Here is a 21365-nt window from a genome sequence, read left to right as displayed (position 1 = left end):
CCCTGCTATGCAAGAAAACAATGAAAGCATTCCTGGGAGATGCCAATCGAACCTCTGCTTAAAGTCCTCCAAAGAAGGAGAGTCCACCACTTTCCATGGCAGTCCATCAATTCCACTGTCAGACAGCCCTCACAGCAGAGCCATTCAAATACTGAAATGGACTGACTTGGAGGAGGATGGACTTCTTCATTGGAGGTTTTTAAAAAGACATTGGATTGTACAGCCCTCAGAAGTCTTTTAGCAGTGAAGGCTTTCACTGGCAAGGGGGTTGAACTGGATGACCCTTGGGATCACTTCCAACTTTATGATTCAGTGGAGTTTATCACACTGGGGCTAATGTTGGCATTAAAGAGAGATTAAAGCACATTTAAAACATCCCGCAAATAAAGCGAAAATGGTGAGTAATTGCACTAATGATTATCACACGCAATTGTGCAAATAAAGTGATATCAGAAATGTATTGTCGCTCAAATCCCGAAAATAAAAAGATGCTCGTTAATGCTTCTTTATGACCACTTTAATGGCAGGTTTTGTGCGACATCGTGTGAAATCATTTAGTGTAATTACACAATTTTTAAAGGATATTCACAGAATAAACTCCTGATCTCATAGAATCATAGAATCGTAGAGTTGGAAGAGACCGAGAGGGCCATCCAGTCCAACCCCATTCTGCCATGCAGGAAATCACAATCAAAGCATCCCCGACAGATGGCCATCCAGCCTCTGCTTAGAGACCTCCAAGGAAGGAGACTCCACTACACTCCGAGGGAGTTTGTTCCACTGTTGAATACCCCTTACTGTCAGGAAGTTCCTCCTAATGTCGAGGTGGCATCTCTTTTCTTGGAACTTGCATCCATTGCTCCGGGTCCTGTTCTCTGGAGCAGCAGAAAATAACCTTGCTCCATCCTCAATATGACATCCCTTCAAATATTTAAACAGTGCTATCATATCACCTCTTAACCTTCTCTTCTCCAGGCTAAACATCCCCATCTCCCTGAGTCGTTCCTCATAGGACATAGTTTCCAGACCCTTCACCATTTTAGTCGCCATCCTTTGGACACACTCCAGTTTCTCAATGTCCTTTTTTAATTGTGGTGCCCAGAACTGGACACAATATTCTAGGTGGGGCCTGACCAAAGCAGAATACAGTGGCACTATTACTTCCCTTGATCTAGACACTATACTTCTATTGATGCAGGCCAAAATCGCATTGGCCTTGTTAGCTGCCGCATCGCACTGTTGACTCATGTTCAACTTATGGTCTTACTTGGACTCCTAGATCCCTTTCACATGTAGTCTTGTTCAGCCAGGTGTCCCCCATAATCCTATATCTGTGTATTTCATTTTTCTGCCCTAAGTGCAGTACTTTACATTTCTCCGTGTTGAATTTCATTTTGTTAACTTTGGCCCAGTTTTCTAGTCTGTTCAGGTCATTTTCAGTCTTGATCCTGTCCTCTGGGGTATTAGCTATTCCTCCTAATTTGGTGTCATCTGCAAATTTGATAAGTATGCTCCCAATTCTGTCATCCAGGTCATTGATAAAGATGTTGAATAGCACTGGGCCCAGGACAGAGCCCTGTGGGACCCAACTGGTCACTTCTCCCCAGGATGAAAAGGAGCCATTGTTGAGCACCCTTTGGGTTCGGCCAGTCAACCACTTACAAATCCATGTAACAGTTATTTTGTCTAGCCCACATTCTACTATCTTGTTTGCAAGAATATCATGGGGAACTTTGTCAAAGGCCTTACTGAAATCAAGATATACTATATCCACAGCATTCCCTTCATCTACCAAGCTGATAATTTTATCAAAGAAAGAGATCAGATTTGTCTGGCATGACTTGTTTCTCTGCAACCCATGTTGACTTTTTGTGATTATGGCATTGCCTTCTAGATGTTCACAGACTCTCTGTTTAATGATCTGCTCCAGAATCTTTCCTGGTATTGATGTCAGACTAACTGGACGATAATTGTTGGGATCCTCTTTTTTTCCCTTTTTGAAGATGGGAACAATGTTTGCCTTCCTCCAGTCTGCTGGGATTTCTCCTGTTTTCCAGGAGTTTTCAATTATGATTGCCAATGGCTCTGATATTACATTTGCCAGTTCTTTTAATACCCTTGGATGTAGCTCATCTGGTCCTGGAGACTTATGTTTGTTTAGGTTAAACAGGTATTCCTGTACTATCTCTTTGCTTATTCTGTGCTGAAATTCCTCTTTTCTGTCCTCTGCTCCATTATCTTCAGGTTGAGCACCCTTTGGCTTTTCTGAGAAGACTGAGGCAAAGAAGGTGTTGAGTAATTCTGCCTTTTCTCTGTCCCCTGTTAGCATGTTGCCATCTTCTGCATGCAGTGACCCTACTGTTTCCTTCTTCTTCCTTTTGCTGCGGACATATCCAAAACAGCCCTTTTTATTGTTCTTAACCTCTCTAGCAAGCCTGCGTTCATTCTGCATTCATGTGATAAACTCCTAAGTAATATTACTAGCTCTTTGAAAAGTCATTTGTGTTGAAAGAAGAGCACAGTCTTTCACCAGTACTGATTTTATGATATCACAGAACTGGCACTATTAGAGGATTTGGCATTTTCTTCCCTGCTTCCAGTCTTAGAGGTCCAGGTACCCACTGAATATCGATGCCTGGTAATCCAAGTCAACTCCTTTTCTATAAAGCCAGGCTCTTTTTCTCCTTCAAGGACTTTCTTATTTCCTGAACAGCCTCCTTGCTAAACAAGCTCACCCACAATGCCTACAACCCCACTTGGTAAGGGATATTAACACAGCAGTTGCACTCTCAACCATATTCTGAACCTGATGGTTGACACTACAGGAGGAGTGGATAATTGCAATGGCACGGGGGCTAACAATTATTGATTTATTCATTCATTCTTATTAAAATATTGGGAGTAGGCCCCCTCCATTCCATTTTCACTAGACAAATCCCCTCTGCTCTGGCCTCCCCTTAAGCCCACTTTGGCTAGGCAGGTGCTAGGGTTGTCACGCAAAGGGGTACATTGATGAAAACAGATGGATCTTGTAGCCGAGTGAGATTAACATGTTGGCATGTAATTAGCCAGAGCGGCTGACAAGGCAATTTGTCTTAGTCACCAGTCAGCTCTGGTGGCTCCAAGCCACGTGGCTGTCCCCTCCTCCTGCATGAATCCCCCTCTGTACAGGCTAAGTCTCCCTGATCTGGAATTCCAAAATACAAAATACTCCAAAATACAAAATTGTCCACATGGGTGGCTGAGTGTACACAAATTGTGCATAATTTTCATGCACAAATTTATTAAACAATAATACGTATAAAATTATGTTCAGGCTATGTGCATAAGGTGTAATAATAATAATAATAATAATAATAATAATAATAATAATAATAACAACAACAACAATAACAAAGTTTATTTCTAACACCTTTTCCACCAAAGGACAGAACATCAAGTATATATAATCAAAAATGACCGATAAAACACAACACTAGAAAATGCTAAAATACTAAAATAATATGCTAGTACAGTATACTTCAACAAGCTCCTCATCAAACAAGACCTGAGAGACAGGTAGGTTGCCTAGACCCAGGAGGTCTCCACAAGATTACTAGGAATGGGGCATTGCTTTGGCTTGGTGAAAGAATTGTACCTAAGTTAACATTGTTGTTGGGGGGGGGGGGGGCGACATGCTCCAGAACAGGGATTCCCAAAGTTTGGTCCTCCATACATTTTGGACTTCAGCTCCCAGAAGGCTCAACCAGCTTGGCCAGCAATCAGGAATTCTGGGAGCCGAAGACCCAAACATCTGGAGGATCAAAGTTTCGGAAACCATCAGACCCTATGAGGAGTGGCTTAGGGTGCTGCAGATATTTAGCCTGGGAAAGAGAAGGTTAAGGAGTGACTTGAGAGCCATGTTTCAGTATTTGAAGGGATGTCCTATTGAGGATGGAGCAAGCTTTTTTTTTTTTTGCTGCTCCAAAGACTAGGAGGCAGAGCAATGTATTCAAAGTACAGGAAAAGGAGTTCCAGGTAAGCACTAGGAAGAACTCCCTGGTGGCAAGAGCTGTTCAACAGGGGAAGACACTCTGGTAGAGTCTCATCTTTGGAGGTTTTTAAGCAGAGGCTGAAAATTCTTCCTAATGTTGAGGTAGAATCTCTTTTCCTGTCTCTTACATCCATTGTTCCAGGTCCTATTCTCTGGAGCAGCAGAAACCAAGTTTGCTCCACCTTGAATATGAGATCTCTTCAGATATTTAATCCTGGCTTCCATGTCACTCCTTAGCCTTCTCTTTTCCAAGTAAAACATACCCAGGTCCCTCACCTACTTCTTATAGGGCTTTAAAGGCCTACATGGCTCAAGCCCAAGTTACTTGCAGGAATTCCTCTCCCTACATAGTCTGCCCCACACTCTTAGAACATCTGGGAACTTTTTATTAGAACATCATAATACCAGGTTAATGACAACCTCCCATAGGGTGTTCACTGCCACGGTCCCAAAATTATGGAACAGCCTACCGGAAGAGATCTGTCTGATCACTACCTTAGAGGCCTTTAAGAAGGCACTCAAGATGGAACTCTTCCGGCAGGCTTATCCACCAGACTCCATATAAAAGGTTATGACAATCGCCCCACTCTTGACTATGACTGTGGCTAATTGTTGAATTGTTATTTTAGAGAACTAGTAGGAATGTTGGTGAATTCAGTATTAGTGTTTTATTGATTGTATTTTGTACTATGTGTCATTTAATGATGTAATCCTGCCTCGATCCGTGGGAGAGACGGGAAATATAAATAAACTTTATTGTTGTTGTCGTTGGTGGTGGTGGTTTCACCATTTTGATCACCCTCCGCTGGACATGCTCCAGCTTCCCAACCTCCTTCTCAAATTGTGGTGACAGAACTGGACAATATTTCAAGTGAGGTCTGACCAAAGCAAAGCAGAACAGAGTGGTGCTACTGCTTCCTACAATCTAGACATTATACTTCCCTTGATGCAGCCTAGAATCACATTGGCTTTTTTAACTGCTGGATCTGTGAAGCTGCTTAATCTGTGAAGTCTTGGACAGTATGCTAATCCAACCCCTTGTCATTCATAAATCCAGAGCCAAAGCATCCCTGAGAGATGAGCATCTCACCTCTACTTAAAAATCTCCAGATCATTTACAAACATTTTAGAGCTGGGGCCCCAATGAACATGCATTGTGCACAAACAAACACCTTCCATTTGTGTTCTGCTGCCAAGTTGGACCAGAATTCCTTTTGCCCAGGAGTCACAGCATCTGTGTGTAACGAAAGCATTAACTGAGAATTTAGGCGAAGTTTTGCTGTCACTAATATGTGATGTTTTTAGTTTTTGGCACCTTTGGGTCCCTGGAAGGGTGCACAAAAGCTAGAATCATTAGAAATCAGCCAGAGACAATAGATGATCTCTTTCTAAGGGCTTCTCATCTGAATTTGCGCATCGCTGAGTCATGAAGAGGGACCCAATTCCTTCCTTCCTGGGCATGCAGCCACCATACTTAAATCATCTCTCTCACACACTCTCTCTCTGTATATCTTGTTTTCTCTCTGCCTTAACAAAAAATGATGCCAGGCTTCTCCTTGGCTTTGGCCACAACCAATTCCAAGCCAATGGCTGTTCGGCCACTTGTTCTACTTGTAGATTGGTGGGCCATTTTTAAAATATATATATTTTATATATGTTTTAAATACAGAAAGAGAGAGAGAGAGATTCTCTGCCAGTCTTTTTTCCCTTCTATCATCATCATGACCATCAACATTTTATTCTAAGTGTCATTAAGTCCTTGTGAGGTTAAAGAACCATGTTCTAGAAATTTGGGGAAGATAGGCAAATAAATGTGAAATGCATATTATATATATATATATATATATAATATATTCATTTTATAAAAACGTTGAGTCACAAACCCCACCCCCACAAACCACACAACACCCCCCCAAAATATTAAGCATTCAGGGAGAAAGAAAGAAAAAAAAGGTACGAAGAAAAATAGTGCAAGGGGAAGGAGAATATGGAAAGAGAGAAAGGGGGAGAGAGGTGGTGATCTTATGGTGAGCCTATCATGGGGTTTTCTTGACTTATTCAGAGGTGGTTTCCCATTGCTTTCCTCTGAGGCTGAGAGCACATGGCTTGCTCAATTGGACTATGTCATTCATGTGGACCATTGTGGATATTTTTGTATTTTGTATTTCTGAATTCTGGGTCAGGGAGACTCCGTCTGTACTTTCATTGTCAGCGTTGTGTGCCATTAATTTGTGCTGTTTCTTGTTGCTACTTTGACAACCTGGCAACCTCAGACCCAAGGCAGTTTGCAAAATAACCCATAGGGATGCAATAGGAACTACTCAGTTCTTCTTCTTCTTATTATTATTATTATTATTATTTACGGTATTTATACCCTGCCCTTCAGCTCTAAATACTCGCAGAGTGGCTTAGTACTCTTAGTACAGTTCTAACTCTTTCTGAACCCCAGACATCCATTTTAGGCTGTGTCTGCACTGCACAAACAATCCAGTTTTACACCACTTTAACTGCCATTACTCAATCTAATGGAATTCTGGGAATGGTAGTTTTTGATCCCACCAAACTAATGTTTCCAGAATTCCATAGCCTTGAGCCATGGCAGTTAATGTGGTGTCAAACTAAATTATTTCTGTAATGTAGATGCAGCCTCAGTCTCAGAAGACTTCTCATGCTGTTGCCTTTCTCCCTAGAGCGCTGTGATGACTGGGGGGTGGACACCATGAAACACAAGCCGGTCTACAATGGTGAGCTAGCCAAAATCCGATGCCCGCTCTTCGAGGCATTTGTGAAATACAACTACAGCACTGCTCACTCGTCTGGGCTCACCCTCATCTGGTATTGGATTGGCCGAGGGCAGGACCTGGAGGAGCCCATCAACTTCCGTCTTCCCGATAACCACATCAGCAAGGAGAAAGATACCCTCTGGTTCCGCCCGGCTCTATTCAACGACACAGGGAACTATACCTGCATGCTCAGGTAACCATAGGCATGCTAATCTCCCTCCCAGGAACCTGAAGCATGAAGTTCCCTTCTCCTTTGCAGTGAATTTGCTTGGAGAGGAGTCTTTCTGTGATTGCATCTGCCCTGTAAAAATACTCTTTGGCTGACAAGACTAAAAACTTTGCAAATCTACAAATCCCAGGATTCCATAGAATGGAGCAACAGAACTTAAACTGTCAAACTGCATTATTTCTTCAGTTTATATGCTCCTCTAGCTATGTTAGTCTGGAGTATCAGTATGCCAAGAGATCTTGTAGCACATTTGAGATTAAATGTATGGAAGAAATTGTAGCTCATGCTTATTATTATTATTATACTTCTATTATAGCTTTTTGTTCCCAATCTCCTGTCTGCAGGAACACCAGCTACTGCAGTAAAGTTGCTTTTCCCCTGGAGGTGGTTAACAAAGACCCTGGATCCTGCGTCAGCCAAGCTGTGAAGCCAGAAGAAGTCCTCATGTATTTGAGCTACACCAACATCAACCTCACTTGCCCAGATGTGGAAGGGTTTTATCCAGCCCACATCAAGCCAAAGTTCCACTGGTACAAAGTAAGAACAAGATCTGATGCTTGTTGAAGGCTTCATTTTGGAGATAATGTTGTAATGTTCAGTATACTCACCTTCACGGGCTAGTGGACACTGCAGGCTTTGGGTCTTATGCTAGAAGTGCTACTGGACAAGTGCATGTTCCTTGTGTGCCCCCAAGATTGGCACATTTGTCCAAGGACCAATTTATCAGGTTGTTATTGTTTGTTGTTGTATGCTTTCAAGGCACCAATTTGCTGATACAGGGGGTTGGTGCTGTCACACAGAAAGCTTTATCGCATTGGGTCCTTCCATTCCGTTCTGAGCACGGAACGGAAGGAGCAGGGACGAGTGCGGAACGAGTGGGGGGCGGATTTTACCGCACGTACCCGTCCCTCATTCGTTCCGTTCCCCCTCTCTTCCATTCTAAATCCGTTCCAGAGGGGGAAATTTTTGAGAACTGTTCTGAACAGTTCTCAAAAAGCGTTCCCTCTGGAACGGAACGGGCAGGGAAGAGAGGGGGAACGGAATGAGTGAGGGACGGGTGTGTGCGGTAAAATCCGTCCCCCACTCGTTTCCGTTTCCTGCCGGGCCGGGCCGAGAACCGCGATAAAGTTCAGAGCCATACTCTGATTTTAATCTTTTTGTCCTGTTTTTAAACTGTATTGTTTTCAGGTTGCTATTTGCCAGCTTGAGTCCCTATATTGGGAGACAGGCAGGACATAAGTAAAATAATTGTAGTATTAGGAGTAATAATACTACTAATAATAATATTCTCTTTATCACCCTTAGGCCCCATCTCATCCACGCTCCACTTTCCCTGGAAACTCATCTTCTGAACCGGTAAATATCACCTCCTTCAATTCCCAACTATTTGCTATCCTACTTTTCACACCTTTCTTTTCTGTTAGCCTTATATAGTTCTTGAGAGTATATTGGTTTTGTGGGTTTGTATGTACCTTTGCACTTTTAAATAAAACTCTCTTACTCATTCAAACCAGAGTCATGTAGCAGTCAATACTGATAAACGTAGGGGAAAATGATCTCCAAGTTACCCAACCTCTCTCACAGCCTCCTTATTGAGCTAATTCATTTGCCAAAATATTGAGGAGATGCCATTGTTGGTGGGGTCCCCAATTCCACCCACCTTTTTGGGTAACAGGTGCAACTCTGCCCCCTGAGAAGGCAAGGTTACTGGAAAATGGTCCCCCAAGGTTTATATAAATCAGAACCAAATGAAGGAAATCAAAGTGAGCACATGCAACTCCCTTCCCTTCCTAATAGTTATGAAAACTATTGATAAAAGGAAAATTTGTTACTCCAGTCTCTTCTCAGCCTTGAACTGCCAAGCTTCTTCTTACAAAAGGAAAAGGGTACTTAGCCTGGGGAAAATGGAACAAAAGATGCAGTAGGAAAAATACAGCACAAAATAAGTAAATAGGTAGTACAGGAATACTTGGTTAATCTAAATGAATTCAAATTCCCAGGGCCAGATGAACTACATCCAAGGGTATTAAAAGAATTGGCAGACGTAATCTCAGAGCCACTGACAAGAAAGTTTGGAATTTTCTAGAAAACAGGAGAAGTCCCAGCAGACTGGAAGAGGGCAAATGTTGTCTCTGTTTTCAAAAAGGGGGGGGGGGGGGGAAGAGGACCAAAATAATTGCCACCCAGTTAGCCTGACATCAATACCAGGAAAGATTCAATAACAGATCATGAAACAGAGAGTCAGTACACATTTAGAAAGGAATGCCATAATCACCAAAAAGTCAACACAGGCATTTGAGAAGCCATTGTTGGTGGGGTTCCCAAGTCCACCCACCATGCCAGACTAAGCCGCTCTGATAGCCTTTAGGGCTGAAGGGTGGGGTATAAATACCATAAATAAAATAAATAAATAATCTGATCTCTTTTTTTGATAAATTTACCAGCTTGGCAGATGAAGGTAATGCTGTGTATGTAGGATATCTTGATTTCAGTAAGGCCTTCGGCAAGGTCCCCCATGTCTGGCAAACAAGGTAGTAAAATGTGGACTAGACAATGCAACTGTTAGGTGGATTTGTAATTGGCTGACTGGCCAAACCCAAAAGGTGCTCAGCAATAGCTAATCTTCATCATGGAGACAAGTGACTAGTGGGGTGCCACAGGGTTCTGTCCTGGGCCCAGTGCTATTCAACATCTTTATGAATGATTTGGAGGAAGGAATAGAGGGTATGCTTATCAAATTTGCAGATGACACCAAGTTAGGAGTAGCTAATACCCCAGAGGAGAGGATCAGGACTGAAAATGATCTTAATAGATTATAAAGCTGGGACAAAACTAACAAAATGAATTTCAGCACATAGAAATGTATGGTAAAATTTGCTCTTCTGATCTTGTGAAATGTGCATCAGTTATGTCTATTTATGAATTGTACATGATAGGGAAATAATTTACTCTTACTTGATGCAGTGGTTCTAAAGCATGGGAAACTGACAGGCTTATTCATCCCCAGCTCTGTGGGTCAGCCTCAGAAGAAGAGGAGCCAAATCCCCTCCTCCAATTCCCAAACAAATCCTTGTCTTACTCAGACACCCGCACCCATGCCACTTAGGAAGATGACTTTCACTTTGATCAATGCCCCCTTTCTTCTCTGGGAAGAGGAATTGCCTCATTTGACTTATGGAGGCCTTGTCCATTAAAATTCAAATCCTGACAATCAATTAGCAAAATTTGTGCAGATGGGAACTCATTGGTCCTGCTGATAAAACCCCATTAAAATGGTAAATTGCCTCTGTGTCACCAAACAGAGATGGATGCAACTTGGAATCCAGCTGCTCAGCCATAATCACTGTGAAACTGTGCCTGTTGCCAGTATTTCTGAGAGGGAAGATGTCCCCTAATGCTCCTCTTTCCTTCCCCTAGCCATTTTCTTGAGGAACAGAAAAGAGCATATGGAAGACGTAATAATAATAACAATAGTAATTAATTTGATGTTAACCCTAACCATCTGTGGTCATAATTTTAGTTTTCCTAATGTTCAACTGTAAACCTGCCTTTGCACTTTCTGCCTTAACCTTTTTCAATAGGGTTTCCATATCTCTGATATTTTCTGCTAGTATGTATTATGGTGTCATCTGCATATTTTATGTTGTTGATGTTCCTTCCTCCAAGTTACTGGAATGTAATATATTCTAAAGCATACCAAAAATACAATGAAAAATAAAAAGGATATTATTACTCCACAGTCCAACATAGGACAGAGTTTGTTACTGCCCAGTTGCCCTGTGTCCAGTCCTTCTGAACACAGGAAACTGCCTTGTCCTGAATCAGGCTATTGGTAGTTTATTCCAGGGTGTCTGGTGGTTGCCGGGTCTGTGGGTGGTGAATCCACTCTGGGTTATAGTTTGACCTTTAAAGGACTGAATCAAACTGTTGAATCATTTCTGGGGACAGGCTTCAGAGAATCATAGAGTGGGAAGAGATTACCCTTCCATGACATCTAATTCAGCACCTACCAGCGCATGAATCCACTGCTGAAGGAGAGGTGCTGGTGTTTTATTGTATTTTATTCCTTTTTGTAAGCCACCTTCAGTCCCAGCCCTGGAGAAAAAGTTGGAAAAGTGATGGTTTGCCCTTTGGACTGCCTTCACTGTGTGGAGCGTAAAATGTCACCTTCAAAACATCAACCTTACATTACTTTTCAACCAGTCTTGTGCCATATGTTAAAGGCTTAAGACCCCCTACCCAATTCATCACCTTTTAGAATCATAGCATTAGAACGAACTGCAAAGGACAAGTCCACCCCATGGGATCCCACACAGCTCTTTAAACATCTTCAGTGAAGGAAAGTCCACCTCCATCCAAGAAAGTCCATTCCACTTTAGGAACCATCTCAGAATGGTGATAGCTCTTTCAGAGTTCAGACTAAAACCTAGAGCAGAGTTGCCACCCTCTGCTATCGCCAGAACCACCAGAAGCAACTAATTGCCCCTCTATACTAGCAACAGTTCCCCGATATTTCAGGGAATAGTCTCTCCCAGACTTTCCTGGTGATATTGGGGATTGAACCTAGGAACTTTTCAAAATAGAACACCTGCTATACCTGATTGGCAGTATCTCTCTGCTTTTCTCCCATTGCAATATCTTTTCAAAATACAATGGACCCTTGGTATCTACTGGGGGGTTTGGTTCCAGGACACACACACTCCGCATATCAAAATCCATGGATGCTCAAGTCCCATTAAATACAGTGGCTTAGTAAAATGGTGTCCCTTATGTAAAATGGCAAAGTCAAGGTTTGCTTTTTGGAATTTATATAGATTTAAAATATTTTCAAACCATGGTTACTTGAATCCATGGATAAAAATACTACAGATATGGAGGGCCGACTGAATATACAGTGTGATGCCCATATCCATGGAAGATAGGTTCCCAGATTGACCATGGATAGCAAAAAAAAAAGAGTGGATAATAGCAAACCCCATATTTCTGGTGGAAACTGATCATAGAGTTGTGCTGGAAGACTTCTAGATTCCTACAGAGGTGCCATTTTGGGAAGGTCTCTAATAAAATAGAGGTATTTGTGGACATGGATGAATATGTGTGTGTGAGAGAGAAATCTATTGGGGAGTGTAAGGAGGAAAATTGTCCCCTGGCTCTTGTGCAGTTTCCTGCTTTTGTCTGACCTGCTAATAATAATTTCTCTCCTTGTTGCAGTTCTGCACACTGGTGGATAAATTTCACGAGCGGAAAGCCTATGGCATCAACCTCACCTTTTTCATTGTCCGGCAGACCTATTATGGAGACTACACCTGCATTGCAACCTACAGAGAGAATGGCCGGGATTTCAATCTCACCAGAACATTCAGGGTGAAGGTGGTAGGTAAGAGTGGTTGTGGGAAAAGTTGGAGCAGCAAAAAGCAGTAATAGTTTCTGACTTACGGCAACCATTCGGGTTTCTTAGTTGTCCAGAGGGGTTTGATTTTGCCTTCCTCTCATGGCGATATAGTGTGACCCTATCATAGGGTTTTCTTTGCCACCCAGAATCCTAGTCCAACACTCAGATCATGATACTGGGCTATTTCTAAAAATATAGCAATCTCCTCCAAGGGTTTTCTTTGCCAGATTTCTTCAGAAGGAGTTTCCCTTTGCGTTCTCTTTGGGCTATGAGAGTGTAACTCACCCAAGGTCACCCAATGGGTTTCTATGGCTGAGAATTCAGGTTCAAACTCTGGATCTTAGTCCAATTCCCAAACCACTATGCCACACTGACTCTGTACAATATTTATTGCTGTTGTTGTGTGCCTTCAAGTTGTTTCTGATCATGGAGTTTTCTTGACAAGATCTGTTCAGAAGGGGTTTTGTTCTTGCCTTCCTCTGAGGCTGAGAGAGTGTGACTTGGTCATCGTCACCCAGTGGGTTTCCATGGCCAAGAATGGATTCAGACCCTGGTCTTCAAAGTCATAGTCCAAAGCTCAAACCATTACACAACTAGCTTTGTAATATATTTATACTGCATCTTCTGTCAAAAGATTTCAGGGTGGCTTCCAAATAACATAAAAACTAGTTAAGTACTATAAAACAATAAAGATAATTTAAGTAAGCTGAAAATATATTAAACACCAAAATGAGTTTAAAACAGATTTTAAAAATTTGAAAGTTTTTAAAACTATGTACAACCTCCAATTGATTAATTTGCATGGGTAGATTTTAACTAATTTCCTTCTGTGAGCTGCCATGGGTCCTAATCAAGAAGAAAAGTGACATATAAATAAATACATTCTGCCCCCCCCCCCGCCCCCGCATAAGGAAAATTCTGCATATGCTTGAGCCCCATTAAAGCCAATGGGGTTCATGCCCTCAGTGGTGCATGCTCCATTGCTCTTTCCAGTGTCGGCACCGCTTATTCCAGCACAGCTTCCAGCATATGCTGGAAGCCACATAAGGCATACCCACGTATGATGCGGGCGCACTGTAAAATAAAAAATACATAGACTTTGAGATAAATTAAGGAGACTCAAAGGCCTTAATGAACTGCTGGGACTTGAGGAGGCTTATGCATTGAAAAGAAATTATTGTAAAAACCCACATAGTTGAAAACAGATGTGCTGCTTTTAAAAATGGCATTGGATTTTTAATTTAGCTTTACATCCAAACACAGAAGAGAAAGAAATCTACAGTTGAAGGAAAATGACAAAGGCGAAAAGAAGACTTGATTCATCCTCAGACTAACTCTGTTCCTCTTTCAGCTAAATCTTTTAAGTTAATGAGTCCCTTTGGAAGGTGGATTATAATGCCCTGAATCCTCCAAGCTTTGCAAGTCAGAGACCAACTCTGAGATAATGACATTTGTGTAAACAACTCCCCATCCCATCAAAGCAAGACAAGACAGAGCGATGGATCCTATTTCCCTCCCCTCTTCCTCCAATAATTGCTTTTAGATATCTAAAACAGACAAATAATCAAAACCGGGGTTTTTTTGTAAAAAAAAAATGTTCTCTGAGTCCTTGTCTACATTGATTAAATACCCCCAAAGTCTCCCTCCAACCTCACAATGAATCAGGCCCAAAATGCCTATTTGGGGTTTCCATCTCTTAACTCAGAAGGGATCTAGGAGCCCTAGTAGATTGCAAGTTGGACATTAGTCAACCATGTGATGTGGCAGCTAAAAAAGCTAATGTGATTCTACACTGCATCAGTAGGAGTGTAGTGTCTAGATGGAGGGAAGTAATAATGCCACTCTATTCTGCTTTGGTCAAACCTCACCTGGAATACTATATCCAGTTCTGGACACTACAATTAAAGATAGATATAGACCAGATAGAGCAAGTCCAGAGGAAGGTGAACAAACTGGTGGAAGCTCTGCAAACCATCAAAGCCCTATGAGGAGTAGCTTTGGAATCTGGGTATATTTTTCCTGGAAAAGAGAAAGTTAAGAGGTGATATGATAGCCATGTTTCAATATTTGAAAGGTTGTCATGCTAAGGATAGAACAAGCTTATTTTCTGCAGCTCCAGAGACTAGGACATGGAGCAGTGGATTCAGATATTCCACCTTAATGTCCTAACGGTATTTGCTGCCTGACAGTGGAAGATGCTGCCTTGGAGTTTGGTGAAGTCTCCTTCCTTGGAAGTTTTTAAACAGAGGCTGGATAGCCATCTTTTGCAAGTGTTTTGATGGTGTATTATTGCATGGAAGGAGGTTGGAGTGGATGGCCCTTATGGTCTCTTCCAGCTCTAGGATTCTGTTATTCTAAGCATCATAAAGGTTTGCTTTTTCGAATTTATATATTTTTTAAAAAAATTCAAACCCAGGATGCTTGATTCCATGGTTTAAAAAAAAAAATCTGTGGATGTGGATGGCTGACTGTACTTTACTAGCAACTAACCCTTGACTGAATCAATGTTAAATTACGCCTTTCATTTGTCCATTGTGCTGCAATTAAGGGGAAACTTTCGACATTTGCATTGTGTCATCAAGCAGCCCATTGCTTAAACTGTTTGCTGTCCTTTTCCCCTCCAAGAAGCAAATGTGCCCTGAGCTCTGGGTGTGAATTTTGTCTAGAAAAATAAAGAATTTAAAAGGGATCCATCCTATCTAGGGTTGCCATAAGTCAGGACCTCCAAACCGGGACAAATGTAGGACAACATGTTTTTTAAATGGAGGACACATGAAAAAATTTGCTGATTTTTAAAAAATGTTAATATAAATGCATGTTTCTTAGGCATGATCAAAATGGAGGACATTTTGGCATTATTCCTACACAGATGGCAGAAATGTACTTCCCTTTCTGGCCAAACCACCCCCCTCCATTCCAAACAGCACATTTCAGCATTGAACATGTCTTTATTTTAACATGGCCTATTGCATATTTCAGAGGCTTATTGCATTACCAAACTCTTTGGGTTTCACACTGAACATGATTTAACATGGCTATGCATATTGAATATGTCAAGGTGGTTTAACAAGAAGTGGATTTGCCCTCGGTTTCAGGTGTCTTGCACCAACTATACTTCTCAGAAGTGTGTACTTGGTCAAGGTACTTTGGTTTTTCTTCACTGCGCATGAGTTTGTAAAAATAAGAGCAACTTACATTGGACATGCCTCAGAGGCTTGCTGATATCAATATCACCATCATCATCATCACTATCATTGTTAAAAGAAGGCATACCTTTTAGCATTAAAAGCACCAAAAACACACAGAAAAGGCACTTGGAAAAAATACACTTAAAAAATACACTTAATAAAAATAAATACTGGAAAAAATACACTTTAAAAACAACACCCTTAACCCACCTCCTCCTCCTCTTCCTCCTCCTCCTCTTCATCCTCCTCCTCCTGGGCGCCAAAAACGGGCAAAGGAAATGGCCCTTTCCTTTGCCCTCTGGCTGCAGCCCGGCCCAACAGAGGAGGAGCTCCTCCTCCTGAGTCTGGCTGGCCAATGGGGGCAGACTGGGGCTGGAACAGCCCTGCCCCCTGCCAGCGCTCACAGGCTCCGGGCTGGAGAAGGGGCGGGCTGTTCAGCCCCAGCCTCAGGAGGAAGAAGTCTTCCTCATTAGCCCTGTGCGCGACCCTGCAAGGGTGTGCGCAGGGCCAGCGGAAGCACCGCCGGCCGGCGCGAAGGAGGAGAAGATGGAGGTAGGTGGGCCACGCGCCGTGTGCATGTGAAAAAAAGGAGGAGGAGGAGGAAGAGGGCGGGTTGCGCAGCTGCGCGGTGCGCAAAAGAAAAGGAGGTGGGGGAGGAGGAGGTGGGTGGCCGCTGCGGGAGTTGCGGAGGAGGAGGAGGAGGGGTGCTGCCTGGCCCACAGCCAAGGCAAAATCCGGGCCCCAACCCGGGAATTGGCAGAACCAGACCGGGACTGGGCCAGTTCCGCCAAAACCGGGATTGTCCCTCCTACAGGCAGGTTATGGCAACCCTAATCCTATCCCCCTATTTGCAGTGAGGATAGGCTGTCAGGTAGACACGTCTCGAAAGAGGAAAGCAAACATGGTGTTACTCAGTGGGTATCTTAGTTATGGTCTAGTGAAGGACATTTTGGAATTCTTCCTAAAGAAGGGTGAAATGTAGGACATGATCCTGGGCAAGTCACCCTGCCCTAGAGTATTCTGGAAGGTGTAGACGAGCCCTTAGAGGAAATCCACCTTTTTGCGTCTGGTATGATGGTGGTCTCATATCTCTTTTGCTATGGAAGAAGCCTTTTTGTCTTCCCCGCCGCCCCCTCTGTTTAACACTCTTGCCTGTGTGCTTTTCTCCATCCATCTGCCTGTCACAGAAAGACCTGTTAGTCAGAACTGTGTCATTTAAAAAGAAAAGTCTGTTTTGTCCAGGTGTCAAGCATGACAATGGGTTTTTTTAAACGCCTGCACTTTGGCAGTAATCATGGCTTGGGGACTGAGCTCAGAGAAGTGTGAAGGACTGTGATAACTGAAGGGAAATTCTCCCATTAAGGAAAGGAAAACATTGTGGGTACAGTATATTGTTTACTCAAACTTGGAAATGGACTGAAGTACCAACAATAGAAGAATGGATTGACCAGATAGCTGAGTTTGCCCAAATGGCCAAATTAATGTGGTTTCTAAAGGATAAACCTCTTGAAGACATTTTGAAAGATTGGAAACAGTGTATGGACTTTATTGAGCAATAAGAAATCTAACAATGCAATAATCTGTGGTAATGGTTTTTAGTAATTTTAGTAGAATTATTTAGTTGGATCTGTAATGGTAGAATAATATTTTTCCTTTTTTATTTTTCTTTTCATTACAGCCAGGATTAGAAGGGGAGGGGGTCAAAATGCATGGATGCTGAAGTCCCATTCCCTCAGGGGAAGGCAGTGACAAATCTCCTCTGAACAAATCTTGCCTTGAAGAAACCATGATAGGTTTGCGTGAAGGTCACCATAAGTCTGAAATGAGTTGAAGGCACACAACAACGAGAATAACCACTCAGAGCAGCACATTAACAGTTTCTCACAATCAGCTCTTAAAAACTTGATGGAATAAGAAAGATTTTACTTTCCAGTGGAAAGAGAGCAGAGAATGAGCTGCCCTATCCTTCTTAAGGAAGGAAGTTGTGGTATACCTTGTATGTTTGACACCCATAATTTTGTAATAACCCCCTCTTCTCTTCAACAGCCTTTTCCAGGTCTGGTGGAGCTGCTGGCCAGACAAAATTGGAGAAGATTTCCACCTAGCTAGCAAAGCCACCAGGCCCTGAACTTTGGCACCTCTTCCCACCAATGCACCAAATGACATCCCTGCCTAAGGTGTCACCCAGTATGATCTGAACCCCCTGCATCCTCTTAGTGCTGCCTCTGGAAGGAAGTGTCCACAGTCTGAGAACAGCCTTCAAGTAGGCTCTGTCCCTCTTCCTCCTACTAGTCATGCCTAGGAATGTAGCAGGGCAGAGAGAAGGATCTCTGCTGAAGATCTTACAGTTCGAGGCTCATACAGGTGATGCCTCAGACCATACCACATTGAATTGTTGTTGTTGATGGCGGTGTCATCATTTTTATTTATATTTCCTCCAAAATGGAGATTCAGTGTGAATAAAATTGGATTTAGAGAACCAGCATAATGTCATGGATTGAGTGTTGGACTATGACTGTGAAGACCAGGCTTCGATTCCCCACTCGGCCATGAAACCCACAGGGTGACCTTAAGTCCCACTCTCTCAGCTTTGGGAAGGCAAGGGCAAACCTTCTCTGAGCAAATCATGGCAGGAAAACCCCATGATAGGGTTGCCTTAGGGTTGCCATAAGTCAGAAATGACTTGAAGGCACAGAACAACAGCAACAACAAAGTGGGATTTAGGTCTTTGAATGGTGAAAGCAGAGAGAAAGGGGCCTTGGTTTTGATTTGTTTTCTCAAGGAAATGCAAACAGTGCCTGTATTTTATTTTTATTTTTTGACAAGCAACGTCAAAATGTAAAATGAGGTTTTTTTAACAAAACCTTCCTTCTGTTTTACACATTTTGTCTGCAGCCCCTCCATCCAGTTCAACGGCTCCACAAATAACCACTCCGAACAACTATGTTGTCTATGAATACAAGCCAGGTAAAGGTCTAGCTGTTCTCACTCACTCTTTCGATTTAAACAATGAAAATTGCTATTTTCATTGTCCAGTAGATTATGCATGTTCAGCTAACAGCAATCAGTTGTATACACTGTTCTTTTGACACAACTCCAGTTCACCCATGTGGCTGTTAGGAACATAGGAATGCTCTTTAGAATCAAGCCATCAACATGATCTATATCAGGGATATCTGCAGAGATCTTGTAGCACCTTTGAGTCTAACTGAAAGAAAGAAGTTGGCAGCATGAGCTTTTGTAGACTTAAGTCTACTTCCTCAGATGTATTTGCACCACCGCCAAGAAAGCTCATGCTGCTAACTTCTTTCAGTTAGTCTCAAAGGTGCTACAACAGCTTTTTACATGCTGATTTTACAGACATACATGACTATATCTTTGATTTCTAGGAATATTTCTAGGGGAGGTGAGGTCCTTGTACTTCCTCCCAGTGGGCTGAATTAGAAGAACCTCCACATCTTCTGGGCTGTGTTTTCCAGTTTTAGTCACATCCTCAAGTTTTCATGCTAAAATAAACCAATTCGTGTTAAGGGTGATGTCCTCTCTCCCACTTTCTTTTTTATGCTCTTTCATTGGAAAGCAGATCTATCATTAGAAAAAAGATGATGCTGAGGAAAGTGGAAGGCAATGGGGAAAGATGAAGAACCCACAATAGGTGGATTGACTCCATCAGAGAAGGCATGGTTGCACTGTTGGCAGACTCTGAGAACCACTGTTAATGTCTCCTGGAGGTTTCTCATTCATAGGTCTGCCATATGTTGAAGCTGACAACGAAATCATGGAGAACCTGTATTCATTTATTTCTAAATTAGTTCTAGAGAGTGAATCTGGAAGACGCCAGGGATTGAACCCTGGACTTTAATCACCCCTTTGCTTGGCCTTGATTAGCTCTTAGTTTGTTCTTTGTTTGATCCCATTTTTGGAAGGAGGAACCAGGTGTATTTAAAAGAGTTTCATCGTTGTATCGGCACCTGGCTAACATGAAATACAGCTGCGAAGAGATCTTGTAGCACCTTTGGGATTAACTGAAAGAAAGAAACTGGTAGTGTGAGCTTTTGTAGACTTGAGCCTACTTCCTCAGATGCATGGAGTGGAGAGTCCAGGGACAGACCTACACAAGCAGGCTGTGAGAATGGCAATAGAAATGCAAAACTTATGGGTATGGAGATGAGGTGGCAAGTATGGATGTACTTCATACCACCATTGGTATTGTTCTTTCTTTAGGAGCAGACATCATTCTCCACTGTGAAGTCATTTTTACATTCCTGAAGGACTCCCCGCAGGAGGTCTGGTGGACAATAGATGGAAAGAACACAGATGAAATCACAGAACTCAAGTTCAACATCTCCCAGAGGTAAGCGCCAAGGCTCTCCCTGATGTCTAAGATGGAGAAGAGGTTAGTACAACATGCATGTGCAAGCCATGGAGGAGATACAGGTCACTGGTAGCAGCAGAAGGGGCCACAACAGAGATCCTGGAAGTAAGCAGGGAGGAAGTGGGAGATAGGTTAGGGGCTGTGCTCTCTTTATTTATAAGCATTAGTATTAACATTATCATTTAGATTTCTATACTGCTTAATAGTGAACTCAGCAATCTCTAAGTGGTTTACAGTGTGTAAGACAATTGCCCCCAACAAGCGAGGTACTCATTTTATTAACCTACAAAAGGATGGAAGGATGGAGCCCTGGGATTGAACTCACAATGTTGTGGCTGCAGTACTGGGAGCATTTAACCATTGCAACTCCAGGGCTTCTTTAGAATCAGCTTTTTCTACCAAGCCGGATCTCATAGTGACTTAAAAGATTAAAAAAAAAAACCCTCTCCCTAGAAGCCAAATGGCCACATCAAAAGACAATAATGCTTGGGAAGGGAAAAGGCAGTAGGAAAAGAGGAAGACCCCATTCCAGATGGAGAGACTCCATTGAAGAAGCCAAGACTGCCCTGAGTTTGCAAGACCTGAGCAGAGCTGTTGAGGACAGGGTTACTTGAAATTCTCTCATTCATGGGGTTGACTTGGAGGCAGCTACAAAAACTTTAAAACACTTTTAGAGTGTATGTTTTTAGTTGTGGTAGTTGTTGTTGTTGTTGTTGTTGTTGTTGTGTGTCTTCAACTCATTTCTGATTTATGGCAGTCCTAAGGTGAAGCTGTTATGGAGTTTACTTCTCACATTTCTTCAGATGGGGTTTGCCATTGCCATCCTCTGAGGTGGGTTTCCATGGCTGAGCTGAGATTTGAACCCTGGTCTCCAGTGTCATTGTCCAGTGCTCAAACCACTTCACCCATGCTGACTGTCATGTTTTTAATATATTTTTGCAATTTAATTCTGTGTCAATGTGGACTTTTTATAGGATTTTAATCTTTTAAATGTGTAAGCCACCTCGAGTCCTAATCTTGGGGGGAAAGGGAGAATATGAATAAAGATTATTAACAACAACAACAATAATAATAGGCAATTGCCTTCTGTAGCTATGGAAACAAAATGGGGACAGGGAAGCAGGGAGGTTTATGCCGCCTCCTCTCCTACATAGACTCATAGTTCAAGTAAATTAAATGGCAGTTGCAGATGGCCAGGTTGGTGGGACAGTGAATCTGATGTGGCCTTTCATCTTCAGCCTTTCAAAGGAACTGTACAAGGTGCTAGATGTAGGTTTGGGGGACAGTGCTCAGCACCTTGCAAAATTCTTTTAAAGTTCAGGGTAAAAAGTGGAGTGAATTTAATATGCAATTTACTATCAGCTA

The 21365-nt window shown here is 42.4% G+C and overlaps 1 protein-coding gene across 1 annotated transcript in view; it reads left to right on the top strand.

Annotated features, from left to right (window-relative positions):
- The window catches only part of LOC121925723 (interleukin 1 receptor accessory protein), a 106616-nt gene that overhangs the window by 57444 nt on the left and 27807 nt on the right, over positions 1-21365 (top strand). The window contains 6 exon segments of the mRNA XM_042458218.1: positions 6724-7009; positions 7390-7582; positions 8351-8401; positions 12257-12422; positions 18521-18592; positions 19850-19979. Of these exon segments, the coding sequence (XP_042314152.1) occupies positions 6724-7009; positions 7390-7582; positions 8351-8401; positions 12257-12422; positions 18521-18592; positions 19850-19979 (898 nt within the window).

This window comes from Sceloporus undulatus, chromosome 3 (genome assembly GCF_019175285.1).
Source record: "Sceloporus undulatus isolate JIND9_A2432 ecotype Alabama chromosome 3, SceUnd_v1.1, whole genome shotgun sequence".
Lineage (NCBI taxonomy): Eukaryota > Metazoa > Chordata > Lepidosauria > Squamata > Phrynosomatidae > Sceloporus > Sceloporus undulatus.
Note: the sequence above shows the minus strand (reverse complement) of the source record. Positions and strands in the feature narration are given on the sequence as shown.